This window comes from Amyelois transitella, chromosome 12 (assembly GCF_032362555.1).
Source record: "Amyelois transitella isolate CPQ chromosome 12, ilAmyTran1.1, whole genome shotgun sequence".
In the NCBI taxonomy this organism is placed as follows: Eukaryota; Metazoa; Arthropoda; class Insecta; order Lepidoptera; family Pyralidae; genus Amyelois; species Amyelois transitella.
In genome coordinates this window covers 7599121-7623926 of record NC_083515.1, presented here as the reverse complement: position 1 = coordinate 7623926, position 24806 = coordinate 7599121, and the positions used below count along the sequence as shown (strand labels likewise).

The 24806-nt window shown below is 35.8% G+C and overlaps 2 protein-coding genes across 2 annotated transcripts; one reads left to right on the top strand and one right to left on the bottom strand.

Moving 5' to 3' along the window:
* The first annotated feature begins 228 nt into the window (after positions 1-228).
* LOC106142471 (uncharacterized) lies at positions 229-24334 on the top strand. The gene is made up of 9 exons (XM_013344234.2): positions 229-542; positions 1150-1302; positions 14479-15249; positions 15332-15443; positions 15972-16111; positions 18416-18571; positions 18839-19106; positions 19700-19875; positions 20366-24334. Exons 1-9 carry the CDS (start codon positions 390-392, stop codon positions 20444-20446), a joined length of 2010 nt encoding a protein of 669 aa, XP_013199688.1. The 5' UTR covers positions 229-389; the 3' UTR covers positions 20447-24334.
* Positions 1327-14423, bottom strand: LOC106142472 (phospholipase A2 inhibitor beta). The gene is made up of 8 exons (XM_013344235.2): positions 14270-14423; positions 14002-14170; positions 12426-12608; positions 9115-9338; positions 8450-8648; positions 6493-6671; positions 1904-2073; positions 1327-1735 (listed from the first exon to the last, which is right to left on the bottom strand). The coding sequence occupies exons 1-8, from the start codon at positions 14291-14293 to the stop codon at positions 1456-1458; spliced, it is 1428 nt and encodes a 475-aa protein (XP_013199689.1). The 5' UTR covers positions 14294-14423; the 3' UTR covers positions 1327-1455.
* Positions 24335-24806: the final 472 nt, after the last annotated feature.

The window sequence follows — 24806 nt, the reverse complement described above, 5'->3', positions numbered from 1 at the left end:
AGCATATAACAATATAATACAGCCTTGAAGAATTGTAATCAAAATTTTAAATAAATTATTCCTTTATTTTATTTTAAATTAAAGAATAAATCAATGTCTAATAAACATCGATTCTTTCTCGTATTCGATGCCGATCATATTTTATTTCTAGTTCGTCAATGAGAACAAGCCACTCCATACATTCAAGATAACTACCGTAAACAATGGTAGTTTTACTTGTGTGTGTAGCTTGCTCGTTCTTTTGGTTGACAATCGCGATGTGATGTATTCTATCTTCGCATGCTGAGTTATATTTTAAATCAAATCTTTTCATTTTATATCAGTTACTCAATTAATTTCTAAATGTTTTCTTTCGTTGTGACCGCCCTTTTCCATTTTGATTTCTAAATATGTGTAATTTGCCGCCGAAATACCATTCAGTGTGTCGCCTTTGTTTATCATTCTGTGGCGATAATTGCAGTGATGTTAAAGTTCCAATTTTTGACCGTGATAAGGATAAATCTCAACTTTCCGATATGATAAGGACATATTTGTCTATAATGGTAATAATATTTGACTATTTCTCGTTATGACAACCAAGAAGATGCCGTTTTCTCGTGTGAAAGTTTAGCGTAAGCGTATGAGATTGTGGATGCTGATAAGCGCCATTAACTTTCTCGCGGGTGTTGGATATTTTCGCATTGTGATATCATATTACGGCCCACGCGTTGAGTGCTCAAGCGTATGACTAATGTCGTTCGGGGAAGTGATAGACGGGTTTGTGTTTCGATCGCGGTGTATCAGAGGGAGGCCGCCGCGACGCTGATAACAAAGGAGCGCATGGAGATCTCGCCTCTCCTGCCACTCTCACGCTCCTTGTTCTGCACCTCAACTATTCATACCATTCCTCCCTCCTTATTCAAATGATATACCTATTTTAAGAATTCAATATTTTCTATATTTAGATGTTTATTTTAGGGGCATCATTCTGCAGGGGAGTTGTTTCTCCTGTCCTCATGTCCTTATTTTGTTCATGCTGGGATAGTGTTATTTGTTATCAGATATGACTAAACATCTATGATTATGCCTGTGAAAGGTCACTGTCCACATCATCTCTGTAAATGATTACTGTGGTGTAACAAAATGACTAATAATGCAAAAACATTTTAGGTTTACCCAGGAGACCTGTTACCGCAGGTGGTATGTGGTAGTTGTGCAAACAAGCTGGACGAGTTTCACACATTTAGTGAATTAACACATAGATCAGAAAGGCTACTGGAACAGTTTCTTCAATATGCAAAATCCTTAACAGGCTCTAAAGAGGTAAGTTAATAATGAAAGTCCATGTGTAAGTACATTTTTATTTGCCAAAACAAATTTATATCTCAATTCTTATTTATGTACAGATTTACAAACTACTTAATAATATGTATGCAATACTGCAAGTCTCAATAAATTGCCTGTGAAATTGCACATTTAGGCGTTGATGGCATCTTCTTTTAAGTTAGCATAGCGGATAGATGCATTTTTAATCTTCTTTACATACACAGTTTTGATTCCTTTTGCTAGCATTCCTAGCACCATCCCAACAAACACAATAAGTGCCACTCCTAGGATGCTCCATATAACATGTTTTGGTTTCAAATTGCCGAGGCTGAATCCTCTATTTGGTGTAAATGTCTTATCAAAAGCAGGACAGAAGGAAATAGTTATATTTGTTATTAGTGATCCAGCCAATCTCATAGGGGCAGCACAGCTGAAAAAAAAACCAAATTATGACCACATGTTACAAAAATAATTGTTTTGTTTTTGTACAAATATTAGTTTTTTGAAAATCTTTCAATGTGTTTTAATTAATTTAGAGCATAAATTATATTTATTTGTACCAAACCTTTATCTAAAAGAAAACTAGCAAGTTACTTACTATGGAATTTCACCGGGTTTGAATTTAGAACTGGCACCTTGTCCTGTGATAATGTTGGCTAGATCACAGTTACACAGCCAGTTGTTGCCTGTCATTCCAAGAATCTCCAACTTACTCCATGGCATCAAGTCCGTGGAGAGTTCACTGAGGTTGTTGTCATCCAAGTAAACCTGTAAATAATGGCTAGTCTTAGTTTTGTAACGGTTTAATTTACTTTTTTATGAAGCAGAATATATATTTTGTTGTCTAAATTCAGAAATAAACATATATGACGGATATGTTTATTTCTGATCATTGAATAAGAAAAACAAGATCTTAGTGATAATCCAAAGTACTGAACATAATTTTCATGTGATTTAGGGATCTTAGTTTTTTTTTACTCTGACATTGACTCCTGCAAAATGCAAGAAATCCTCTACTGAACTATATAATTTCATTTTCGACCCTCATAATACCAAATACATGGTTGGTTGCTGGGTTGTACATTTGTTTCTTGGGTTCATTGACTTTACAATATTTTAAGATCTTAAAATAAATATAAAGTTGTCTGAAAGTCAATATATAGGACATAAAATGTTTGATCCACTTATGGGATAAATTTTGCAATCAGTGTTTGATTGATATCAAAGCACGCACAGCAATGATTAATCAGCTGTCCCCGTTTGTGACTGTCAAGTAAGCACCCAATATGTAGGCCAACTCGTACAGCACGCGTTTTGCGATACCTGGTGATAATCCGCGTGTACATCAATTTTTGTAACCCGAAATGGAGGAAAAGTGTGCTCATGTTTTAATGTTTACATGTCTTAATGTCATATGGCATATTTATGTTAGATTGGTACCTACTAATAAGTTTTTAAAATTGACATCACCTGTAGCATCTTGTAGTTGGACTATTTTGAAAAGAGATTTTTTATTTGAATCTAGATTTTGTGTGTTCTTATGTCCAGTGGGAATTTTCGTCCATCATTTTGGACCAAATTGTTGTCCATCATCCATCCAAATATAATCGCAATAGGTCCAGTAGCATTTGAGTTTATTTTTTGAGCATTTTATATTGTATGGACTGGAACTTTAAAACTTATCTCTTAGGTAAACTAGATGACCAGGTTCAAGCCACGAGTATCTACTCGTATATTGTTAAAATAAAAGGAAAGAAAATCGTGATGACCAAGGGATTTAGCACTTTCACATTGTGATCCATGCCGAGTTTCGTTCGCATTAAAAAGGGTCACGGGGGTCAGGCTCTCCTTAAATCCAATCTTAGATTTAAGTCATAGGCGGACCCCGGGCTCCTCATCATGCTTACTACACTATGGGAACAAACACAGGAGTATGATGAATTTTATTGTTTTAGTTTTAGCTTGAGATGAAGATCAAAGTTACGGTGCAGGATTATGATATACTTATAATTTCATTTCGTAACTTGTGCAATAAGATCGCAACAATACAACGTACAGACTAGAAACAAAACAATGTAACATTTGCATTGTTATCATTTGATTACTGAGAAGCAGTTAGTTCACTGATAAAATATTGCAGCCAAACGCATTTTTTTTCTTATCAACTAATCGCAAGTCATTAAAAGTACCTACAGAAGTTTTTGCAACACTGCTGTCGGAATTTTGTAAACTAGAGAGCGCCTGCGACTCCGCTCGCGTCGCTCGAAAAATCTCTAACTTCTTAGAATTAGATAGAATTGGAAAAGGGAATGCTTAGATGGTTTAGTCATGTGAAGAGAATGCAGTAAATCGAAAACTTTTTGGCGAAAGCTCAGGTCAATAGTAAGTTAGTAGTAACAACTTACATTGTTAGTAACAACTTAAAGATTGATGCATGTGAATGAAGTAAATGTAGTATGAAGAGATCAAGGCTTTCGGCGTGTCGTCCTCATGCTTATTACTATATACCCGCCTCTTATTTTAAGGATAGCATCGAAAAGATGTATCTGACGTGATGTTATTGCATATTTTAAGGGATATACTGACCCACATAATTACCAAATCAGCCTTCTAGTTATCAAAAGTGCAACTATCGCCTAAAACTATCGCATATGCCAGAAACAAAAATATATTTAATCGTAGGGTTCATCCGGTTAGGAAATAAGGGTACCTACAATTTATTTTAGAATCAAATTATAAAGGTTTATATTTGCCTATTTACTTATCATAAACTAGTAACGTTTACGACTACTTTATTGGTCAAGTGGTAGCCGAGGTATCAGCATCTCGCAGCATATTAGATCATCCGTGATACAATCTGCGTCAGGGTCGGGTTGGTGAACTCATAGTTCTGTTGTCATTATGCAGAACGAAATATTTGACATTAGACTTTTGCTGGAACGTACTACGTACGAAGGTATGTTCTACATATAAAGCTCGGAGGCCTAGTCTATATCTGCCAAATTATATCGAAATCGTTTCGTAGTTTTTTAATTTGTTACAAAAATTCTGATCATTACATCATATTAACACGAGATACGTTAAGATCTAGGGTCGTGCAATCATTGGTACCATAGTCACAAGCACATTTGGGAAATATCTTACCCAGAACACCAAAAATATATATAATAACATCAGCTAGTCCTAAAATACGTTATCGCATGTTCTACTATGTTTACTTTTGTTTTTTATAACTTATAATATAGTCAAAAGTTCAAGACCCAGGTCTTTAAAAAAGACTATTTTTCTTCTCGACATGATCAGTTATCAAAGCCAAAACCTTGTGACCCAAAGGCCGAAACTTTACCAATTGGAATAAAGAGGCCGACTAGTGTAGAAGTTAATCTGATAAACGGCAATGCGCATAAATTAATACAAATTAAATTAAAAATAGAACACGACTGTTCTCCGTGCATGGAAAGCTTGTATTTTTAAGTATTTATAAATTTATCTTGTACCAACATTATAAACCTATAATGATAATTGTGACATAATTCATATCATCTCTCCCTGTTAACGAAGAATAAAATGAAAAATAAAAGAAAATTAAATAGTTCAAGGAAGAATAATTTTCCCCGTTTTTTTTCACATTTTCCATTATTTCTTTGCTCCTTATAGTCGCAGCGTGATGTTATATAGCCTAAAGCCTTCCTCGATAAATGATCTATTCAACGCAAGAATTTTTAAATTCGAACCCGTAGTTCTTGATATTAGCACGTTCAAACAAACAAACAAACTCTTCAGCTTTGTAATATTAGTATAGATAATATTAATTACAAGAAATCTTTTGCTAGCATTACCCAAAGAAGGTTAGGTAAGAATTAGGAATGTGAAAAAAAAATCGATTATGGAAAAAATCGATTAAAAATCGATTTTTTTAAAGTAAAAATCGATTTTTTTACGTGATTTTTTTAAAATTAATAATCGATTAAAAATCGATTTTTATAATCATACAATAAATGCACTCCGACATTACGTTTTTGTCTTCTGGCTTGGAGCCCGGAACGCGAACTGCCAAAGAATACTATCATAGCTCCCTTACCAGGGGCCCTTTTTATATAATAAACTAAACCGGATACTTGAATTATACCTATTACACAAATATAGTTGCAAAAAGGCAGTAACAGACTTTTTATTAAAGCTTGACTACAACGATACCGAAAATTTACTCTAACCCTTAAAATGATTTTTAACTTCTTATTCTTTGCTCTCTCAATTAATAGATGTTGGTACATACTTACATACTATATCTTTATACATAGATACATATTATCAATATCACATATATTCATATCTATTTAGATCTTCTTAAGTAAGTATATAGTAGCAAATTTATACATATACATATATATATGTATATGTATATATATATACATATATTTACTTATATAAATGTACTTATATATGTATTTATCTATTTTTAAAATTTATTAATATTATATTTCACCCATAGTATGTATTATATTTAATAATAAATTTTATTTATTTATTATATTCACAGCTATGCTTAGTTATTTATTCATTGTCATATAGTTTGAATAAAATTTAGATATAAGAAACTGATGTAAGTACTTATGTTTTAACCTAGCACTCATTCTCTTTGTTAAAACTTACTTTTGATTATCTGTTTAAGACAAAAATAATAATTAGGTATTGTCATTCACCTTGTGGGGGGAGGCTGGTGCACTGAGATACAGGCTCTGCTTAGTTCAGACACCAGTCTCTCGCAATCTTTTGATATATTCCTTACCTGTGATTTTGTTTTGTGTTTGTTTATACAGTGTAACTATAAGATTGTAGAGAAAATAAAGAAATTTTTGATTTGATTTGATTTTTGAGCTCCATAATATTACATTAACGCCATCTGTGCATTCTTTAAAAACTTTAATTTGTGTTGATTATATAAGAACTTACTATTTCTATTGTTTATTTTTAATGAATAAATCTATTGATATAATTTATACGGCGTTTATTTTGACATAAATTGAAAAATTAGGAAAATCTATCAATATAATAAAATCGATTATTTTCTTAAGAAAAATCGATTATTTGTTAATCGATTTTTCATACTTAAAAAATAAATCGATTATATAAAAATCGATTTTTTATCAGCAATGTCACATCCCTAGTAAGAATACTTTTACCCACCTCTTTCAAAGTCCACTTGTCCTTAAGTCCCCTAAAGGCGTTATGGCTGATGTAGCGCAAGTTCATGTTGTGGCACAGATGCAAAACTCTCAAGTTTTTGAGTGGTGTGAACGTGCTCCGCGTCACCTCTTCCAAGTAATCATTCTCGGCCACTTCCAGCTCAATCAGGTTGTTTAAACCTGTAATTAAATAATAATGTTCATAACTGATAACGGATATGTCGTATTTGATTTCCATGAAATATTACACTTTTGAAAGTTTGTTTGTTCATCTTTCACGTCAAAACAACTGAATTTATAATGTAATTTTGGCATGGATAAGGACAGGGAACTTTTACAATATTATGGTGTTTAAGATAACACTGCGTCAGAGATCGAGCAGAGACTTTAATTGGAAACATAAATATTGACAAATAGATGTGAGATTTATTGGAAAGTCTCTGCCATAGATAGAAGTTAACAACGGCGTTGGAGTTATCGCTATAGCATTCCAAGGTGTTACGATAGAAAGTTATCGTCGGTATTCCTAACTTAGATACGTCATTTATTTTATCGCCTGATACTTTCCAACCCTTGAGTTGTTGGAGAAATCATTTCAGAAAAGTTAAACTTCAACCGATAGAAACTTTTAATAGTAGAAAAAGCAGAGTTGACGGTCAACAAAAGTGTTTGAGCGTTCAACAACAAAATTTCTGAACGGTTGAACCGATCTTCGTTTCGTTATAAAACCAATCTTTATGTTAAAGTCTTTCTGTTCTAATTCTTTAATAAAGAATGATATAAAACACCCACCCTAGTATAATATCATAGGTATAGACAAAGGGTTATATGATACGTAGCTTAGCTCTATCCTGACAGACAAGGCTTTCTATTATAAACGTCACCTTTGTCGGTCATAGTCGACGGTAAAAAACTAAAAGTCGTCAATATGAAGGACCCAATTAGGTCATGGATGTTTACAGACTCTTTGAGACGTCTTAATTGCTAATTTCGTAATACACGTAATCGCATTCTAAAACTAGAATGATGCGCTTGTAAAACGTAAGCATAAAGTTATTCCGGATCTGAATACAATGATAATGATACGACCACGTAATCTCTGTATGCTGTGGATACGACTTTAAAAAGAAGTAATCTAGTTGTAACCAATTTACTATTAAGACACCTTTATATTATTTACTAATGCTTATAAACAATGCTGAATCATTTATCCCATTTTTTTTAGTTTTGTAGGCCTTGAAGAAACTGAGTGAAATACGTAGTGTTAGATGGGAAAAGGCCCTAACCATTTTTCATGCCATTAAACATAAACTGCCATTTTATAATGATATAAATACAACCGACCATAAGTCTAAGCAAGGCTAGACCTATGGTTGCTAAGGCAAATCTTGATTTATCAGTATTTTTTATCAAATTTGCAAATCGCGTCATTGCTGTTTTACCAATTATTTCGTCACCTATGCATCAGGGACATACACATGCAAAGTAGGAATTTAGACCGACTTAACATTCTACGTGAACGTGATAGGACGCAGTTACGTCAATCATTTAAATAAGAGCTGATTTCTCAATGAAAGTTACCCACTGTATTATCACGTTTGTTCCGTTAATGTTATCAGATTTTTTTGTATACCTAATCAAACTATCTGTTTCTAACGCCTTTGGGTAGACAAAACGCAGTGGGTTTACGGACTTTCCCAAAGGCAATTTTTTTTTTTAATTGGGATTTTTATCACCACGACCCAATCTTGCGCAATGTATCCAAGAATCTTGCGCTGCGGTGTGTTTCTGATGATATTTTAAAAAATTCTTCCAAAGCGGATACTTAATCATCACTGTTTGTGGCTTTCAGCTAAATCCGTTCATTTGTTTTATTGCTAGATATGTGATTCATAAACTTTTATATAAACATCAATCATCACCTTTCAGACAATATTTGTAAAGATTAATTTATTTACCTACGAAACTATCGTCGTCTAATTTCACGATAGGATTTTTGTTGAACGTCAAGTATTTGAGCGTGCTCCCCACCAGGCTTAAACTTTCAGGCACTGTGGTGAATCTGTTGTCAGATAGGTCTATGTGCTGAAGATTTGCTAAACCTCTGAATGCATCCAGTGGTATAGTGTCGATATCAGTCTTTGACAAGTCGAGGACCTGTAAAGATAACAGTATTTTAAATTTTGCTAATATTTTTGACAAGCAAGCAACAAATGAGATAATGAATAAGTACAGATATGAAATAATATGAAATATAACCTTTTATTGTTTCATGGACTTTGAGTTCAAATGGTATCAAATTGAAACTTTTAAAAAATATATTTTCCCTTAAAATATTTTATAAGATTAGGTATGGAAGAGTAAGGTATAACTTTGTTATACTTGTATTTATGTAAATCGAATACTAATTCAGGTTAACCTATGTTCAGTTTAATCTTGAGTACAGGTTATAGTTTAATCGAATTTATCGTAAAACAGTTTCTCACAAATCAAATTTCAAATTTTAAAGGTTGTTATAATCCTGATTGGAAGTGTACGATTATGCGAGTTCATTAATCATTTTCAAGATCGAATGGCTGATTGCCCTTGCGTTATAGAGGACAGTAAACAGCAATAAGCTTACCTCCAAATTGCCGGCACTCGATAGAGCTAAGATGGTGACGTGGTCGAGTATTTCGATAGGGTTGTTGTTCAGGTACAGACGTGTCAAGTTCGGGGTGTATTGGAATAGATATCTGTCTAGAGAATGTATCTCGTTAAAGCCGAGGTTCAGGGTCTCAAGAGCGATACTATCATACACCCCATTCTTGTACGGCCCGTGGAAGATTTCACTTCGAAGCACCTCACCTGCAATAGTACAATAATATCTTTTATTTACAATCATGTCCCTTGTAAACTGTGACTCAGTGCATTCTCAATAAATATGTAGGAACGTGTGAGATAATTTTATCGCGATGCAGTAGCATCAACACTTACAAATGTATCTACTATTTTTATCACAGCTTTCAAAGAAAATATTTCAAATATTACCTTTACCTGCGTTTTGCCTTTCTTCTCACATCCGTTGTTAGAAAATGCATATGTAGTTCATTTTCTGTCGGTTCAGTTTAATGATTAAGAATTTCAAAGCTGCCTGTACAAGTGTTGCCAATTTATAATTATTTTTTATTGGAAAGCGAATATATTTGAATTATTTTGGTGTAGGGTATATACGATTACTTAATATATCAGGAAAAAACCGGCAACCTCGTGGGTCATGATAGCTAACATGATAAACGACAACTTGTTTTACGACCCTGGGATAATTTTTACTTTCGTATATGATATAATAACTTCGAACACAATTTTAGACAAACGGTCGCAATCCTATTTATAGATAAGGTAAATTTGAAAAAAAAAAAAAATTATGTTATGCAAATTTCTTTTTGTCATTGAAAAATAATTGTTATCTGTGATTATATTATGTTAGAGTACATATTAGATTGTATTAGAAGTTACACGATTAAAGTAGCTAATAGGGTCTTAATTTCGACGATGACTAATCAACATTGTTTGTTGGAAAATAACAGACGTGAAAGTCGTGCTAAACATCTTCTGCTGATAGCAGCCTCGCGTTTATGACTGTCACAAATTAGTGAAAATGTAGATAATGGCTTCATAGGCTTTCTCCAAGTTACGAATACTGGCTGAGGTTACTCGTATCATGGAATTGATAGGACTTCTGTACGCTCAGTATTTGTGATCTACGACCGACCCGCCGAGTGGCGGAAATGACTAAGACACTATTCATATAGAGCAAATCGTGACGATTCAGAATAAGCATGACGATAAGATGATCTGCAGATCAAGTTTTTTCTAAATCTTTGTATGTAGGCAATTATTACTTAACCCTTTATTGTTTGATATTACGATTGCCTGTGCGATATAGCCGTCTAGGATTTCTACCTATGTAGGTAAATGTTGCGGATTGATTGATTGATAGTAATTATGTTTTTTTTATAAGACATGAGGTAAATTAAAAACCCTTACTGTAGCTAGTGTAATATATATTCACCTTGGGTAACAAAAAGAAATGAAAGAAAAAATCGGTATTGTTTGTAGTAGGTATCTTTACGTTTATAATTTGTCGGTTCCACTGTGTTGAAAATATAAACGTGGCGGTAAACGAGGTAATAGATGTTTGTTTGAGTTGCGGAGAATGATGTGAAAATACCTAATACTCGCATCTCACGATAAGATAAAATTGTTAAAACGAAATAGATCGCGGATTCTTGAATAGTTAAACTCACCTAACAATTTGCTGAAAATCACTGTTCTTTTATTAAGACTAAAGAAGTTCGTCCGTATGTATATTTTCCATAGGTATAAGGCATAATATCTTTGTGTGTTTTTTTCTTGTAATAAATATTCTAAAATCTTACTCATTTGACTTTTTGTATTAAAGTTTAATATGTTAGGTAAGGTATTACTATGTATTCTAAATTTTATTTCGAGTTTGGCACCTTTGCACAAAACATTGATTACGTTTATTTATCAATAAACTATCTATAAACTTTGACGATTGCTAGTCATGTGATATAAGTATCACATAACTGACTGACACAACGTACAGCCGAAATATCAAGGTGTAGGTAGAAGTGTGGGAGAGCACGGAGGAAATCCCAAAATTGCCACAGGAAAATAAATGAAATTTTTCTAAAGCGGGCGGAGATTTGGACTTAATCTTGTATTACTTATTATAGGTACAGAATGTTCTTTCTTGCCATTGTTGATAGAGTAGCCTCATTCATCACGAAATAGATTAAGCCTATAAAAGTCACTTTGCCTTTGAAAATGTCAGTAAACAATTTTGTCTGATAGTAAGTACATTGACTTAATTCAGTAATGTTTTTGTGGATCTTGGTATTAAGATAATCATGAGATTTCATTCGCGGTGAGATAACCGGTTTAATAGGGGCTTCCCGTCTTTACAATCATTTTGTTTGTTTATGAGCTATATTTTTATCGTACCTATAAATGCGAAAGTTTGTGAAGCAGATCAATGAGGATATGAGTGTTTTTTTGTTTAATAGACTAGTAATTTGTATCAAATCAATTTCCTGTTGGGAACAGAACCCTGGCTTCAGAGCATAAGGCCGGATAGTACAACTGCATGGGAACGCGCAAATAAAAGAGATATTTTTTTTTATAAAAACATTAGCGACCCGCCCAGGCTTCGCACGGGTTGCATTTGTAGATATAAAAGCCTACCTCAGAAAATCTCTCTTTCCAACATTTCAAACAGGAACAAAATCCGCCCACAACTTTCTAAGATACCTAAGCCCATCGCGTACCTACAAACAGACATAATAGACTATAAAAAGACTTTATAATAATAATTATGTGGTGATGAAATGATAAACTGATTTCAATGTTGAATATATCTTTTCCAATAATAGGCAAATATATTATTACCAGAATTGGAAAGCACCACGAACGTTATCGCTATAAAAAGACAATGCTCGCTGTATTCGGAGACTGCGGGAGCAACGCGTGGGGTTTACACCGAAGTGATTTGATAAGAGATAATGTAGCTAGGTTTCTGTTAGAGTACATTTAAGACACACATACATTTGCTTATTTTAAGTGAAATCAATAAGGACTTCTCTCTAGTTATAAAATAGTAGATGTTCATTAATATTGAATTATAATTCTCTGAAAGGAAAAATATAAATATCTCAAAACTTAAGTCAAAATAATTTGTCTGCGTCTTAAAAAAATGTCACCGTACTTTTTCATATGCATCTCAATACTGAGTTCTATTTTATTTACTATACTTTTTAATCTATCACGTTTATAGATTTTTATACAATATGCCATTTCTGTTGTCTAACATTATTACGACTTCTATAGTCTACACTATATCTATTAGGGTACGGAAGTAACGTAACTTACCAGTGATGAAGTTGTTGCTCAAGTCCAAGTAGACCATGCGCGGCACGTTGCTGAATGCGTCGTCCTCAATCTCCACGATCTGGTTGGACTTGAAGCTGATGGCCACGTGGCTGCCTCGGACCCCGCTCAGCTCCGTCAGCGTGGTGATGCTGTTGTTGAAGAACGTTATCACCACGTCGTGCACTGTAAAATTGTTTTTATTTAGGGTTGTCTGTAAGTAGTATCTACGAAAGAAAAAGGAACCTGTCAAAGCTCATTGTTAGGAATTTGTGCTGTTGTTGAAAAACGTTATCAGGTGAGAGTTAGATAGAATAGTTTGAAAGGTAAACGGAACCTGTCACCTACACACACCTACTTTGAAAGAAAAATAAAGCTGTTACCCGCGACTTCGTTCGCCGTAAAAGTACACTGACAAACCTTATACATAAAAGTTAAGATAATAGTTGAACAGTTATAATGTAAATCAGCTTTTAAGTAAAGCCAAGCCTAAAACATCTGAGAAAACCGCATTCGAATCGGAACAATAGTTTTCGCGTGATGCGAGTACAAAAATACAGACAGAAATTCACATTTTTGACTTCTGTTTGCCTGATACGATTCAAGTATAGGTCCCCCATATCGATTTTTTGCCAATATCTTTCAAGACTTCGGTCAGTTACTATTTTATTTGCCAATTGTGCCATACATTTGTATTTTGTATAATCAAATTTAACAAAAAAGTACTAAAAAGCTAAAAATTTAAATGCAAGTAATTTTAATTTGCATCTTGGGTTTTTGCCGTCTCAGTACCCTACCTAAATTCATGAATTTAAAATATAACCTACGTAAATAAATTTTTCAATGGACATCAAATTTGTACTATAATGTGACTAATAATTTTGTCGCCTCGTGACTTTACTAGCAACAGCAGGTAGTTTAAGTCAGACCATTCCATGTACTGATGGCGGACCTCGCAAAAAATCCATTGTTAAAAAATAAAATGCAGTAGTAAAATTATTTAGATTTTTTTTAAAATTACATTAAAGCATTTGCATTTGCATCCGGCTCTACCTTATCGCAACTAAGTTAATTAACAAGTATTATATTTTCTCACTCAGTTATTAACTATGCATGTTAATACTACATATTTTCAAAAATTAGGTAGCTTAATATGGTCAATGTATTAAGATTTTTGTTATTAATTAATTTTGATGAAGAAGTGATAAATTATTCAAATAGTCTGTATTGTAAACTGCTGAACGTGGCCTTTCAGTCTCTTCAAGACTGTTGGCTCTGTCTACCGTGCAAGGGATATACATGTTTGTATTGAACGTACACTGAACATTGACATGCATAGCCAAGCCAATGCTTTGCAAACGCAGAAAATGTTTTTTTCTTAGTGTTCGCCGCTCCTAAAGTTATTGAGTAGATAAAAGATTACTTCCATAGACACAGGTATTGGAATGCAAGAAATATATTAGTTGGAGTCGGAGATAACGAACGACACCTATTGAGACCTTTGGTTGAAGTGTTTGTATTGTTAACGTCATGTTGGGTGTGATACTGTAGATAAGTAGGATGGCGTGACGCACGTTACCTTGCTCTAAGTTGTTTATTTGCTCCGGCCAGGTAGGAATCGTGCTAATGTCCCTCCTCGAACAATTCACCGTCAGATTCTCGTCTCTCAGTGTAATGTCACATGCTCCTTTTACGTCGTCCTTTTGCCCGTAACTCGCCGAAACTAGGACGCTTAATATCACTAACACCTACAACAAAAAACACCATTACGCTCGCGGTCACGTACTTAGTATAATAACTAAAACACACAAACAGTGTTGCTCCCGGATCGTGACTACGATACTCACTCCGCGTATTCGTTTGAAGTACATTTTTCGTAAAGTAAGAAAGGATACTGGAGTTACACCTTAGATCTGACTGTGTTTTATCTTATCAGCGAGCTAGTGATATCACATAAAATGACTGCGTGCTCCTCATTGGCTCTTGTTTATTTGCGTTATCGTACAAGTAATATGGAACGGCGCTCAATGTACAAACAATGTTATTTTATTTTTAGGAGAACCTGAGCATAACTGCGGCTAAACTGGAGGAGATAATCAAGCCACTGACCGAGAACGAGTACGATCACGAGACTAAGATAAAATACGCGGAAATAGGATCTCCGGACTCCACGGAGGAAATGAAGAACGCGGAGAGTAGGCAAGCAGCGGTCGCGCTCCTCTCTATCAAACATTACGACCCCTCCAAATATGTGGTCAAACAGGAAGATGAACCCCACATAATGTTTAACAGCGTACCGAGTTTGCCGCCCCCAGAACGAGCGAGAGAGGTGATGCATTGTAATAGTGTCCTGGATATTATAAGCAAAGCTGTGGCGGCGGTGGCGCAACGTGATAACGATGAATCTCAAAAGTACCCATCGAATTACACCAGTGTGATAGATAGAACGCAAACGGGCGCGACGCAGCCCTACCCGCAAGGCTACGACGAACAATACTCATACAACGCGCCGCGTGCCAGCCCGCCCGCTGAAGAAGATCATGATAACAAAGAAATGGACCTCTCATTATACGGACCCGTCAAAAGCGAACCCACGGAACCTGCCGAAGGCACTGAACAAGACAAAAACATATACTTCCATAGAAGTTCAACTCAGAACCTACCAGAATTTACAGACGACTATAAGCAACAACCCTACTCCCATTCGTCGAGTAAAACTAAAACGTCGACCTCTAAGGACACCTCTTCAGTGTACGACGATTGCAGTCGGAGTAGTAGTGGGTCGGATCCTGACAGACTTCAAATGGATATATCACAAATGTCACAGGTATGTAATCGATTGTGTGAAATGTTTAATTAATCAATATCATAAGACGTATCATACGTAATATTATTTTTTTAAATTCCAGGATGACCCAGAAGAAACGCAGTCGGCTCGCTCGGCGCAGTCGTCTCCGCAACCGGCGCAGGAGGGCGAGAACGACAAGGAGTCTCTATGGCAGGCGCTCCACCGGCAAAATGGTAATTACTATAATTGCCACAAATTATCCGACACTCTAAATATGCAAAATAATTCGTGTCTCACTCTGATTTATGCCACTGTTTGTACGTCATAGTTTTTTGCGTGACAATAATTGGAGAGATAATTATAGTCAATAGTTCAAGATTTTATTGGTAAAGTATTGAGATAGACATCGGTGCTGGTTCGACGTTTGTGACGTTAATCCAGAAAACGTCGCCTAATACTTTCATTCCATATTCATTTCTTGGAAAAAATTTTTAGGTTAACGTCTATAAAGTATTCAAATTTTACATGTATCAAATTTCAGTCTCCTACAACTAGTAGTTGATTGTCAGTTACGATGGAGTGATATGGGTGGTTACTTACAATAAAAGCGTTCAAATCACTATCTGAATCTGAAAACATCATTAAACCATCAAGCTGAACTTGGCCTTTCAGTCTTCAAGACTGTTGGCTCTTCGACTTGATATATCTATGTTATATTGAGGTATTTCCAATTCGCTGAAGGAAACCATGAACTATTACAGGTCGCGGCGGCGAGGCGACGCAACTGTTGCGGCGGCTCATCAACAGCAAGCATCTCGGCATGACAATCTCCCCACTGCGCAGCACCACGTCACCGCTGCCTCCTAACATGCAGCAGCCAATCAACGGCGCTGTCTCACCGGTATGTAACGTTATTTTTCCAAATATTTTGAATCGCTGCTAAACACGATGCGCCCTCCTAAGACGGCACATAAACCTGGACTATACTGCGCTTGTTTTTCTAATCATGAATGTGGTATAAATAATTGTTAAGATTGTCCTGTTATTTCCTTGATAATAATAAAGTCAGATTATAAAAAAAATACAAATATCACCGTAGAATATTATCGAATACATTCACAGCAGCCGTTACAATAATAATATTTTTTTAAGTTTACGTGCTGTTTCCAAAATATTTGTTGCATTTGCCGTTTTTATTCTATTTCTGAAAAAGAGAACGATTTTAAGTATAAACTTTTTTTAAATTATGCTCTACTGTGGCATTGACGGGGTCAAGGGAGTTTAAGGCTAAGTTTATCTGTAATTACAGCCATTATTGACGTTAATCTCTTAAAACTTTATTATTTAATTACTACTATGTACTTTTTTATTTACTATTTAACATTTAAATTCGCAAATATAATTAAGAAAAATAGCCTTAATTGTTAGCTATTGATTTGAAGAAAAATAATTTGTAGCTTATCATTATAGCATGGGACGCGCGACGCTGTTTTTATATCGCGACAAAATATCGTTGTTTCGCTTCCCGCTGATATTTAAAAAATAAAAACATAAACTAATTACTCACGTATTTTGTTTCCCAAAGTATATATAAATCCATAGCAATATTTGATACACTTTAAGTAAATACGTCGTGTGACTACAAACAAACAAATACGCGTACTATAGAAATTGCTTCTTCTCTCAATCGCGCCCACGACACTGAACGCGGTAGGTGCGCGATCGCGAATATCGCACTTACACCCGCATAAATTAGGTTCTTTATCGACCGGTCGCATTGTTATGTTAATGCTCCTATGAGGTAAACAATGTTTTCCTTGAGCCTTTTCCTTGAGGTCGTGTTTCCGTAGATATGATAAAATTAATAAACCGATTCGGAGGATGCAGTGATTTAGTAGTCAAATCATGTAGTCACGACTCAATCGACAATGAAGTTGCCTTTTTCTTCTGATTCGTTTTTCTCACGTTAGACACCTTAGAAGTGATTCATAAATGTATCGGGACAGAAAGTTATATCTGTTTGATGATTTAAGATGGAGCCGTTTTCAATCTATGCATATCTTATGTGAAGGTATCAAAGATACCAATTTATCTCTATAAATTTTCATGCTTAAAATATCAAAGGATAAGAGTAAAACTTTACAGGTACTTTTTCGATTAGTTAATTTTTCTGTGATGTGTCATTCTCATTAGTAATACAATAATTTTATTTACCGTTTCACATAATTGAAATGAATAAAGCTGTGTAATGTAAAAATAAATAAATATTTATTGGGGGAGAAAAATGTTTATTTATTTATTCATTCATATGATCACGTCTATATCCCTTGCGGTCTAGACATAGCCAGCAGTCTTGAAGTACTGAAAGGACACGTTCAGCTGATAGGCTTAATGATAAAATTGTGTTTCAAATAGTTACAGGTCGAAAAAATAAAAATGTTGACTAGATTATTAATGATCAATTGTTGTTAGAACAATTGGCGGTGAAATATCTAGTGAGAGATTCATTCAGTACCTACCTAGAGCGGGAAATACCCACCTAACTTGTATAATGTGATTATAACACAATGTTCTGTAAACATAAATAACCCTACTATATTTTATTACTTCATCTGTCATGCAATGTATGCAAAAAAAACGTGATATTTATCTGCGAAGGTGGTTTGAGTGTACATAAAAAAGTTATGTAGTGGACCCATGTAATGAAGATCAGTAAATTTCTGGTTTCTTGTTTAATTTTAATGGTTTCTATTGAGATTGTTGTAAATTATTCATAATACTCATTACGGAACGGACACTCGACACATGATCTCATTGATACTTCACCTCTGTTTGATAGTAAGGCACAAGTTTATAACAAGCAAGCGTGTAGAAATCGGAACTTGCCATTAAAGTCAATCAGAAGATTATCCAATTAGAAGAGACGTTCGTATTTTTGCTAATAATCGTCGAATATTTGGTAATTATGGTAGGACGCCTGATCTATCAGCACTAGAGAGAGCCCTTGACTCCCTGAATGCAACATCAGTTTTTTACAATTGTTTACAAAACTAAAACCATAATTCCAACATTCCATTTCTTAAAAAGATAATTCTAGCTTTCAGAGCTAAAATATAGACATGTTTCAAAACATCAAAAGTCATTGTTTATGCAATGACAAAATGAGGCCAGTATGAGGTATGATAATGTAAAGTGTAATTTTCAGAACGGCGAATGGCAAGGCTCTGGTCGAGGTGCGATTGTAGGCGGGCTGGCCGGCACAGCTCGCAGGAAGCAGAGCTTCCCGGCGCGGGCGACGCCTGTTGCTACTTCCGACCAACAGGCACCTAACACGCAGTGGACAGCGCCCCCTGCTGACTCGGTGAGTAACCACATCAAGATTACATTTTAGAATCTTATATGTTCACGGTTGTATACGTAGGTATTACCCCAATGGGAAATAGGCGTAATGGTATGTATGTTTACATAGTTGCAAAGACGGCAGACGGCACACGTATTTTTACTTCAGTTCGCTGTATTAATAATTCCGAAAACATGGAAACATACCATTTTCTTTTAATTGTCACTCACGTTGTTGTACCGATTAATGACTTTAGAGATAGCGATCTCATATATTTTTAAATTACAGCAAGACCCAATGGAAGCATCTCCCCCTAGCGGAGCTCAAAACGCTGGCGGGGCGCGCGGCGCAGCGTCGCGGGTGGAGCTGGCGTGCTCCAACTGCGGCACGCACACCACCACCATCTGGCGGCGCGACGCGCGCGGCGAGATGGTCTGCAACGCCTGCGGGCTGTACTACAAGCTGCACGGGGTGCCGCGCCCCACGGCCATGCGGCGCGACACCATCCACACCAGACGCCGGAGGCCGAGGCACGACGCGAAGCATAACCGAAACAGTGAGTGATGGAACTAGTAGTTTAGGATCTGAGAAATGGTCCGCAAGGGCTTTACATATTAAAAGCGCAAAGATTTCATGGATTAGAGTATAACGACTGCCGCTCGCCGCACGCGCTTGTTTAGTGCTCTTCTGTTTCCTTACTTTGTATCTAGCCGCCACGGCGACCGCTGACCGCTTCAGTTTGACAAGGATTCAACCACGTTTTAACGTTTGTCGCGTGCGCGTCGTTTACATTTTCGTCTTACCGAATTGTCTGTGACCAGCATTAATGAAGATTTTGATTAAGACATGCTATTGATATATTTGACGAGGTGGTGACCAATACTGGAAGATCAGCTAGTACATCTTCTCTTACCAGTGGTCGATTGGTGAAGTACCAGCATCCTTTTGGAGCTGGTGGGGCATTTTGAAGTGTTACATTCTGGTCTTTTAAAGGGACGCCTCAAGGGAGTTAAGTACTTAGGTAGTTTGTAGCTTTTTGACATACTATTACTCTTATATATAACTTAATTAATTGAAATGTAAAAAGTGACTCTATAAGACCTATTTTCTGAATAAAATATTGATTTTGATTTAACCGCATTGTGACAGAGTCTCGCCGCAGCGGGACGGGCGTCACCGGCGCCGCTCAAATCCAGCCGACGGCGCCCGCGCCCGCGCCGGCCGCGGACGCCGCGCCCGAGGAGGCGGTGCTGGCGGCGCTGCGCCGGCAGCTGCAGCCGCACCTGCTGGCTGCTCTCCACCACACGCTCACGCCGCGCGCCCAGGTACTATACCCTCCGTACTGGTCGAGTCGGTAAGGTGCCGGTTAAAATGCGTGATGCGCTGACACTGGTTCAAATCCCACCTCGACCATTTACCAATAACTCTTTTCAAAGTAGTATACATATTTGTTTGAATACTAACAGATGATATTACGGTGAGGGGAAACATCGTGAGGAAACCTGCACATTCAGGCAACTGGATGTGTAACCATGGATCCAATACGTGTAAGGTTTACCTACAAAGGTTGCTGAGGTCAGACGGGAGTCGCTTTCTGTAAAAACCTGACTCATCCAATCTAGGATCTATAGTCAAAGGCATACCCCGAGCTCCTCTCCAAAGAGATGAGGATGTAATTAGGGACTAAAGCCCGAAGGAAGAGGACAGACAGATAGTACGGCCTTTCTCGAATGATAATATTACTATCCATAGCTCGGGAACGCTACTAACTTTAAAACTATATTATTATTTGTTAAAATCCAATATGTCTCTCAGGTTGGACTAAACGCGGCGGAGTACGAGGAGGCGCCGCTGAACCTGGTCGCGAGCCACGTGGCCGCCGAGGAGACGCACTGACTCTGTGATAGCGCGCCTTCGCCACGCAACGCCGTATGACTTCCCTCTCACGACACTAAATCGTACTGGCCGCTTGCTACGTGAACGTTTGAAAATAGAAGAGACATTTCGAAGTACCTAATTGGCCGCTTGCTTTAGCACAGACTACGAGGCAATGAGCAAATCAAATCACTAAAATTTAAAAAAAAACTTTAATTCATTATTTTCGAGTTCTATTTTTAAACACGTAGCACATGCATAAAGGCCATACTAAAAGCAAAAGCCAGTTAAAATTGAAAACCTCATAGAATATCAACATAACGGCCTTCCTGTGCGTTGTATAATATTTTTTAATGCATTTTTGCAGTTCAACTGCTCTTCCTAAACATGTAGGTGACATGTTTGTTTCCGTGTTGCGTGCCCTATGAATATTAGTTATACTTTCTTATACCTTCCAACAATTTAAGAGACTTTGTGAACCATAAAAAAATAACATTCATTTACCATATGCCAGTAGCAACCATCAAATACTAGAATTACATACAAAAGATCTAAATTTTAGTTACTTACGGGCAACACAAATTAACATGCACTCTTTGTATACCTATTTAGTGATTACGAGGCCAGTGTATAAAATACATTATATATTACTTATAAAATAATAATTGTATGTATCTTATAATACGATGTTTCCTCTTATATTTACTACATACCAATTTTTACTAAAGAGCAGTACTGCCCAGTAGGAACTTTTAAATAATCCTTATGGTATTACATTACCGTGGCATTATCTATATAGAAAAAAAGTATTATTTTGAATCAGGGCATTATTATTCATTTTTGAGGCGTCAAGAAGCAATATTCGTGGTCATTGTCTTAGTGCCTATTTATTGTCTAGAAGTGTGACTCCAGAGTGTGGAGGAGTGTCTGTGGAGACGTGTATGTGATTGCGCGGTTGTAGGGCCGCGCATGTAGACGCAGCTGGGTGTATCCAGTGGGTACAGCTGCCTAATCGTGTGCCTATATTGAACGTAGGATATCCTGCGTCGCACTATTGCCAATTAGGGTGAATCTCATTTTGCTAGTTTTGCACGAGAATGTTGAACGTAAGATTATTTAACGTTAAGTAGAGTTACCTTATCATTCATTAGCAATCGAGAACCGTTTTACTGACTCGTCTTGTATAATGTAATAATATGCATACATACCTAAAATCAAGCCTCTTTCGCGGAGGTGTAGTTAAGACACATGTTGTAAAATAATACATTCTATCGCTGCAACAATCTACTTCTATAATTATGAATTAATCGTATGAAGAAAAGTATTCGGAAACAGGATTAGCTTTAAATTTACCTAAAGAAATATGTTAATTTTCTTTCAATATTCTCGTGTAAGATTAGTTTTAACAGATGATATTTCTTGGGTTTCATTAAATCCTTGCCTTAAAATGCTCTCTTGATTGATGAAATTATATTAACGGTTACCTATTGCAGGAAGCAAGTATTCATTTAGGCTAAGATCATTTAAGATATTGTAAATTTTATTTTATTAGCGGTAACACTTTAAGTTTAAATCGTAAAGTATAGTGTCTAATTTATTTCTCATTTCGGTCAGTATTTATGATGTAAGTATTTTATTTCTATTGAGTATTGTATTTTCTTTAGTTAGAGCTACGAGATGTAGTAAGAAGCAATAATTACAAACACGTCTACCTTTTAAATAGATGAAACCTAAATGAGCAATAATAATGTTATGCAGAAAATTGTATTTAATGTCCTTGGAAAAGTATTTTTGTACCACTATATCTCAATTTATCGTAGATCTAGAACTTTAATAGAGTACTAATGATTTCTGGCATTATTAAAATAAAACTAAGAAGAGTTGATTATTTAGGTACAAGTTTATCATGAAATTGGGCATTGTGTCGCAAGTTCACGTCGGCATTACAAACATTACCGATTCACCTCATTGTGGTCAGTGTTACGATATATTTATAGCGAAAAGCATTTACATAGTGGAATCCTGGGCTGTTTAGTTATTGCTTCCGTTCGACTTACGTTATATGAACTTCACCGTCCCTTACTTGTCTCTACTTAATTTAGTGTTAGTTCGTCGATACCCGCGGGCCAGTATACAGCTGTCTATGAGACATTGTGATATGCGAGCCGCCTCGCGGCTGGCGTGTGATTTTATTGCAGCTATCTTTTTCAACTATTTTCACGACGTCATACTTATCGTATTTTAAAGCTTTAAATTTGAGATTAATTTTTAATTGAATTTATTATTGGGAACATTGTCGTAGTAATTTTTAGTATTTGCTTACTCTTACACTTCGGAATAGCAGTTTGTATTGACAATAAAAATTCATGTTTAGTACGTAACTCTTGCAAAATTTTTGCTCTCTATTATTATATTTAGCTCTCTGTATTGTGTAGGGTCAAATGCGACGTAGATACTTAACGATGGAATCAAATTAGCATCGGAATGTGCTATACATACGTATTCATATTTTATTAGACATATTTTATTCTGATTGGATCTGGCATTTCAGAATCTATTCCATTAATTCGTGTCCAGATAATGGCACTGAAAGTTTTGTGTCCACTAATAACGCTGCTTGCAGTAGTGATACAGTATTATTTTTATTAAACTCTACTCTTGTACATTTTTAGGTTAATGGTTTTATATTTTTTTAGTTTTATCTAGTTGACGTCCGAAGTATTGTATATATATATTCACCGATTGTTTTGCTACATAATTGTAATGTACCTTCATAGCGATGGTTGGTCACCGGAGCAGTGTCGCGTCACCACGATGGTATCTCGTGAGAAACTAGCCAGTAGCTGTGACCCTAGATCTTCCAACTTGATTATTTATTACTATTTAGGTTAATCTACAGATATATCGTATAATGAGTTGATGAACAATGTATATCGTCATATAGCTACTAACAAACCGGTTGTGTTGTGTGTGCTTATGCTCTAACATGCATGTGTTTGTGATTTCGTTTGTTGTCTCATCTAAACAGTTCTGCGAACGTCGTATCGATTCTATTATTTTTTTTAATTTATGCTGAAATATTGGCTTTTTGTAAGCGTTGTAGATATTCCATTGTAACGTAACGTCGCCTCTCTAACATTAAGACTGACAATCGAACTCAAGTTTCTGGTAGTCTTCTGTTAATACGTAAATCGTGAAGCAAACGCGGGCCGACCTGTAATTCAAATGTGATATAAGTTGAGAATGAGGCGTGTATCTGAAAAGCAATAAACATTGTGATAAGTGGTGATGATCATTTTTCGTGACCGACAGATATTCTGGGTGTTATTCGATGAATATTGTCAATTATTATAACATCATTAAGACGTTGCGCGAATGGGCACACAGACACCGCAAGTGTCTCAAATTAAAATTATATAGTTTCGTATAAAATTGAAGGTAGCGGTTAGAGTATAGTGAACTACATATATTTGTAAAATTGAAACCCTATAGTGACGCGGAGGCTGTGAGAGCCGGCGTGCAACGTATACTATTATGTAAAATTCCCCTCTGATTTTCTCAACCCAATGTATAAAATATTGTAGACACACCTAATTTAAGTTCAATTTTATTAAAAGACGTAATATGTATGAATAAAGCAATAATTTCAAATATATAAAGCTTATGGACCATTTGTTAATTGTTGTCGTGAAATTACTTAACTATATGTATTAATGGTAAGTTTCAGCATAAATTATTCGATTGAGATTTATAGTAGGAGGCCGGAATACTCATTGTGAAACATTAGATATTGTTGTATAGATGATAAATAATGTGACTTACGCAGGGATGGATACTTAAATTATTAAAATTTTAACTGATATTGGCTATGTAGTGAGTAGAATATTTTTTTACAAAATAATAAATTATAGCAGCTACTTACATTTTGTTTTAATTCTCATACCTTACGTAACCTTTATATTGTTTGATCTTCTTCCTCCTGGCTTGAGTCCCGGTTGTATCCTCACCACTTTGGAGAGCAGCCAGCGGTATATTGCCAGCCAGCCTTTAACCATGGCATACCCCGGGTTGATTTTTTTTACGAAGCGACTCCTACCCCACCTAACCTCTGCAGCCTTTGCAGGTAAACCGTATTACCCGTATTGGATCGATCATGGCTACACATCCAGTTGCGTGAATGAGTAGGTTTCCTCACGATGTTTTCCCTCACCGTAAGAGCATCGGTTAGTATTCAAACTGTACATAACTTCGACAATAGTCATTGGTACATGGCCGAGGTAGGATTCGAACCTGTGCCTTTCTACGCAGCACGCATTTTAACCACCGACGCTCTCTTTTTTTATGTTAGATCACATACATAAAATTTTCGTCTCTCCCTGAG

What these genes read in the sequence shown, in the direction of transcription:
- LOC106142471 (XM_013344234.2), top strand. Translation starts at nt 390, where the DNA reads ATGTGTAATTTGCCGCCGAAATACCATTCAGTGTGTCGCCTTTGTTTA. An exon ending in GGACATATTTGTCTATAATG is followed by an intron (nt 543 to 1,149) that starts GTAATAATATTT and finishes AAAACATTTTAG; the next exon opens with GTTTACCCAGGAGACCTGTT. An exon ending in ATATATCACAAATGTCACAG is followed by an intron (nt 15,250 to 15,331) that starts GTATGTAATCGA and finishes TTTAAATTCCAG; the next exon opens with GATGACCCAGAAGAAACGCA.
- LOC106142472 (XM_013344235.2), bottom strand. Translation starts at nt 14,293, where the DNA reads ATGTACTTCAAACGAATACGCGGA. An exon ending in CGAGTGCCGGCAATTTGGAG is followed by an intron (nt 8,649 to 9,114) that starts GTAAGCTTATTG and finishes TTATCTTTACAG; the next exon opens with GTCCTCGACTTGTCAAAGAC. An exon ending in ACAAGTGGACTTTGAAAGAG is followed by an intron (nt 2,074 to 6,492) that starts GTGGGTAAAAGT and finishes CATTATTTACAG; the next exon opens with GTTTACTTGGATGACAACAA.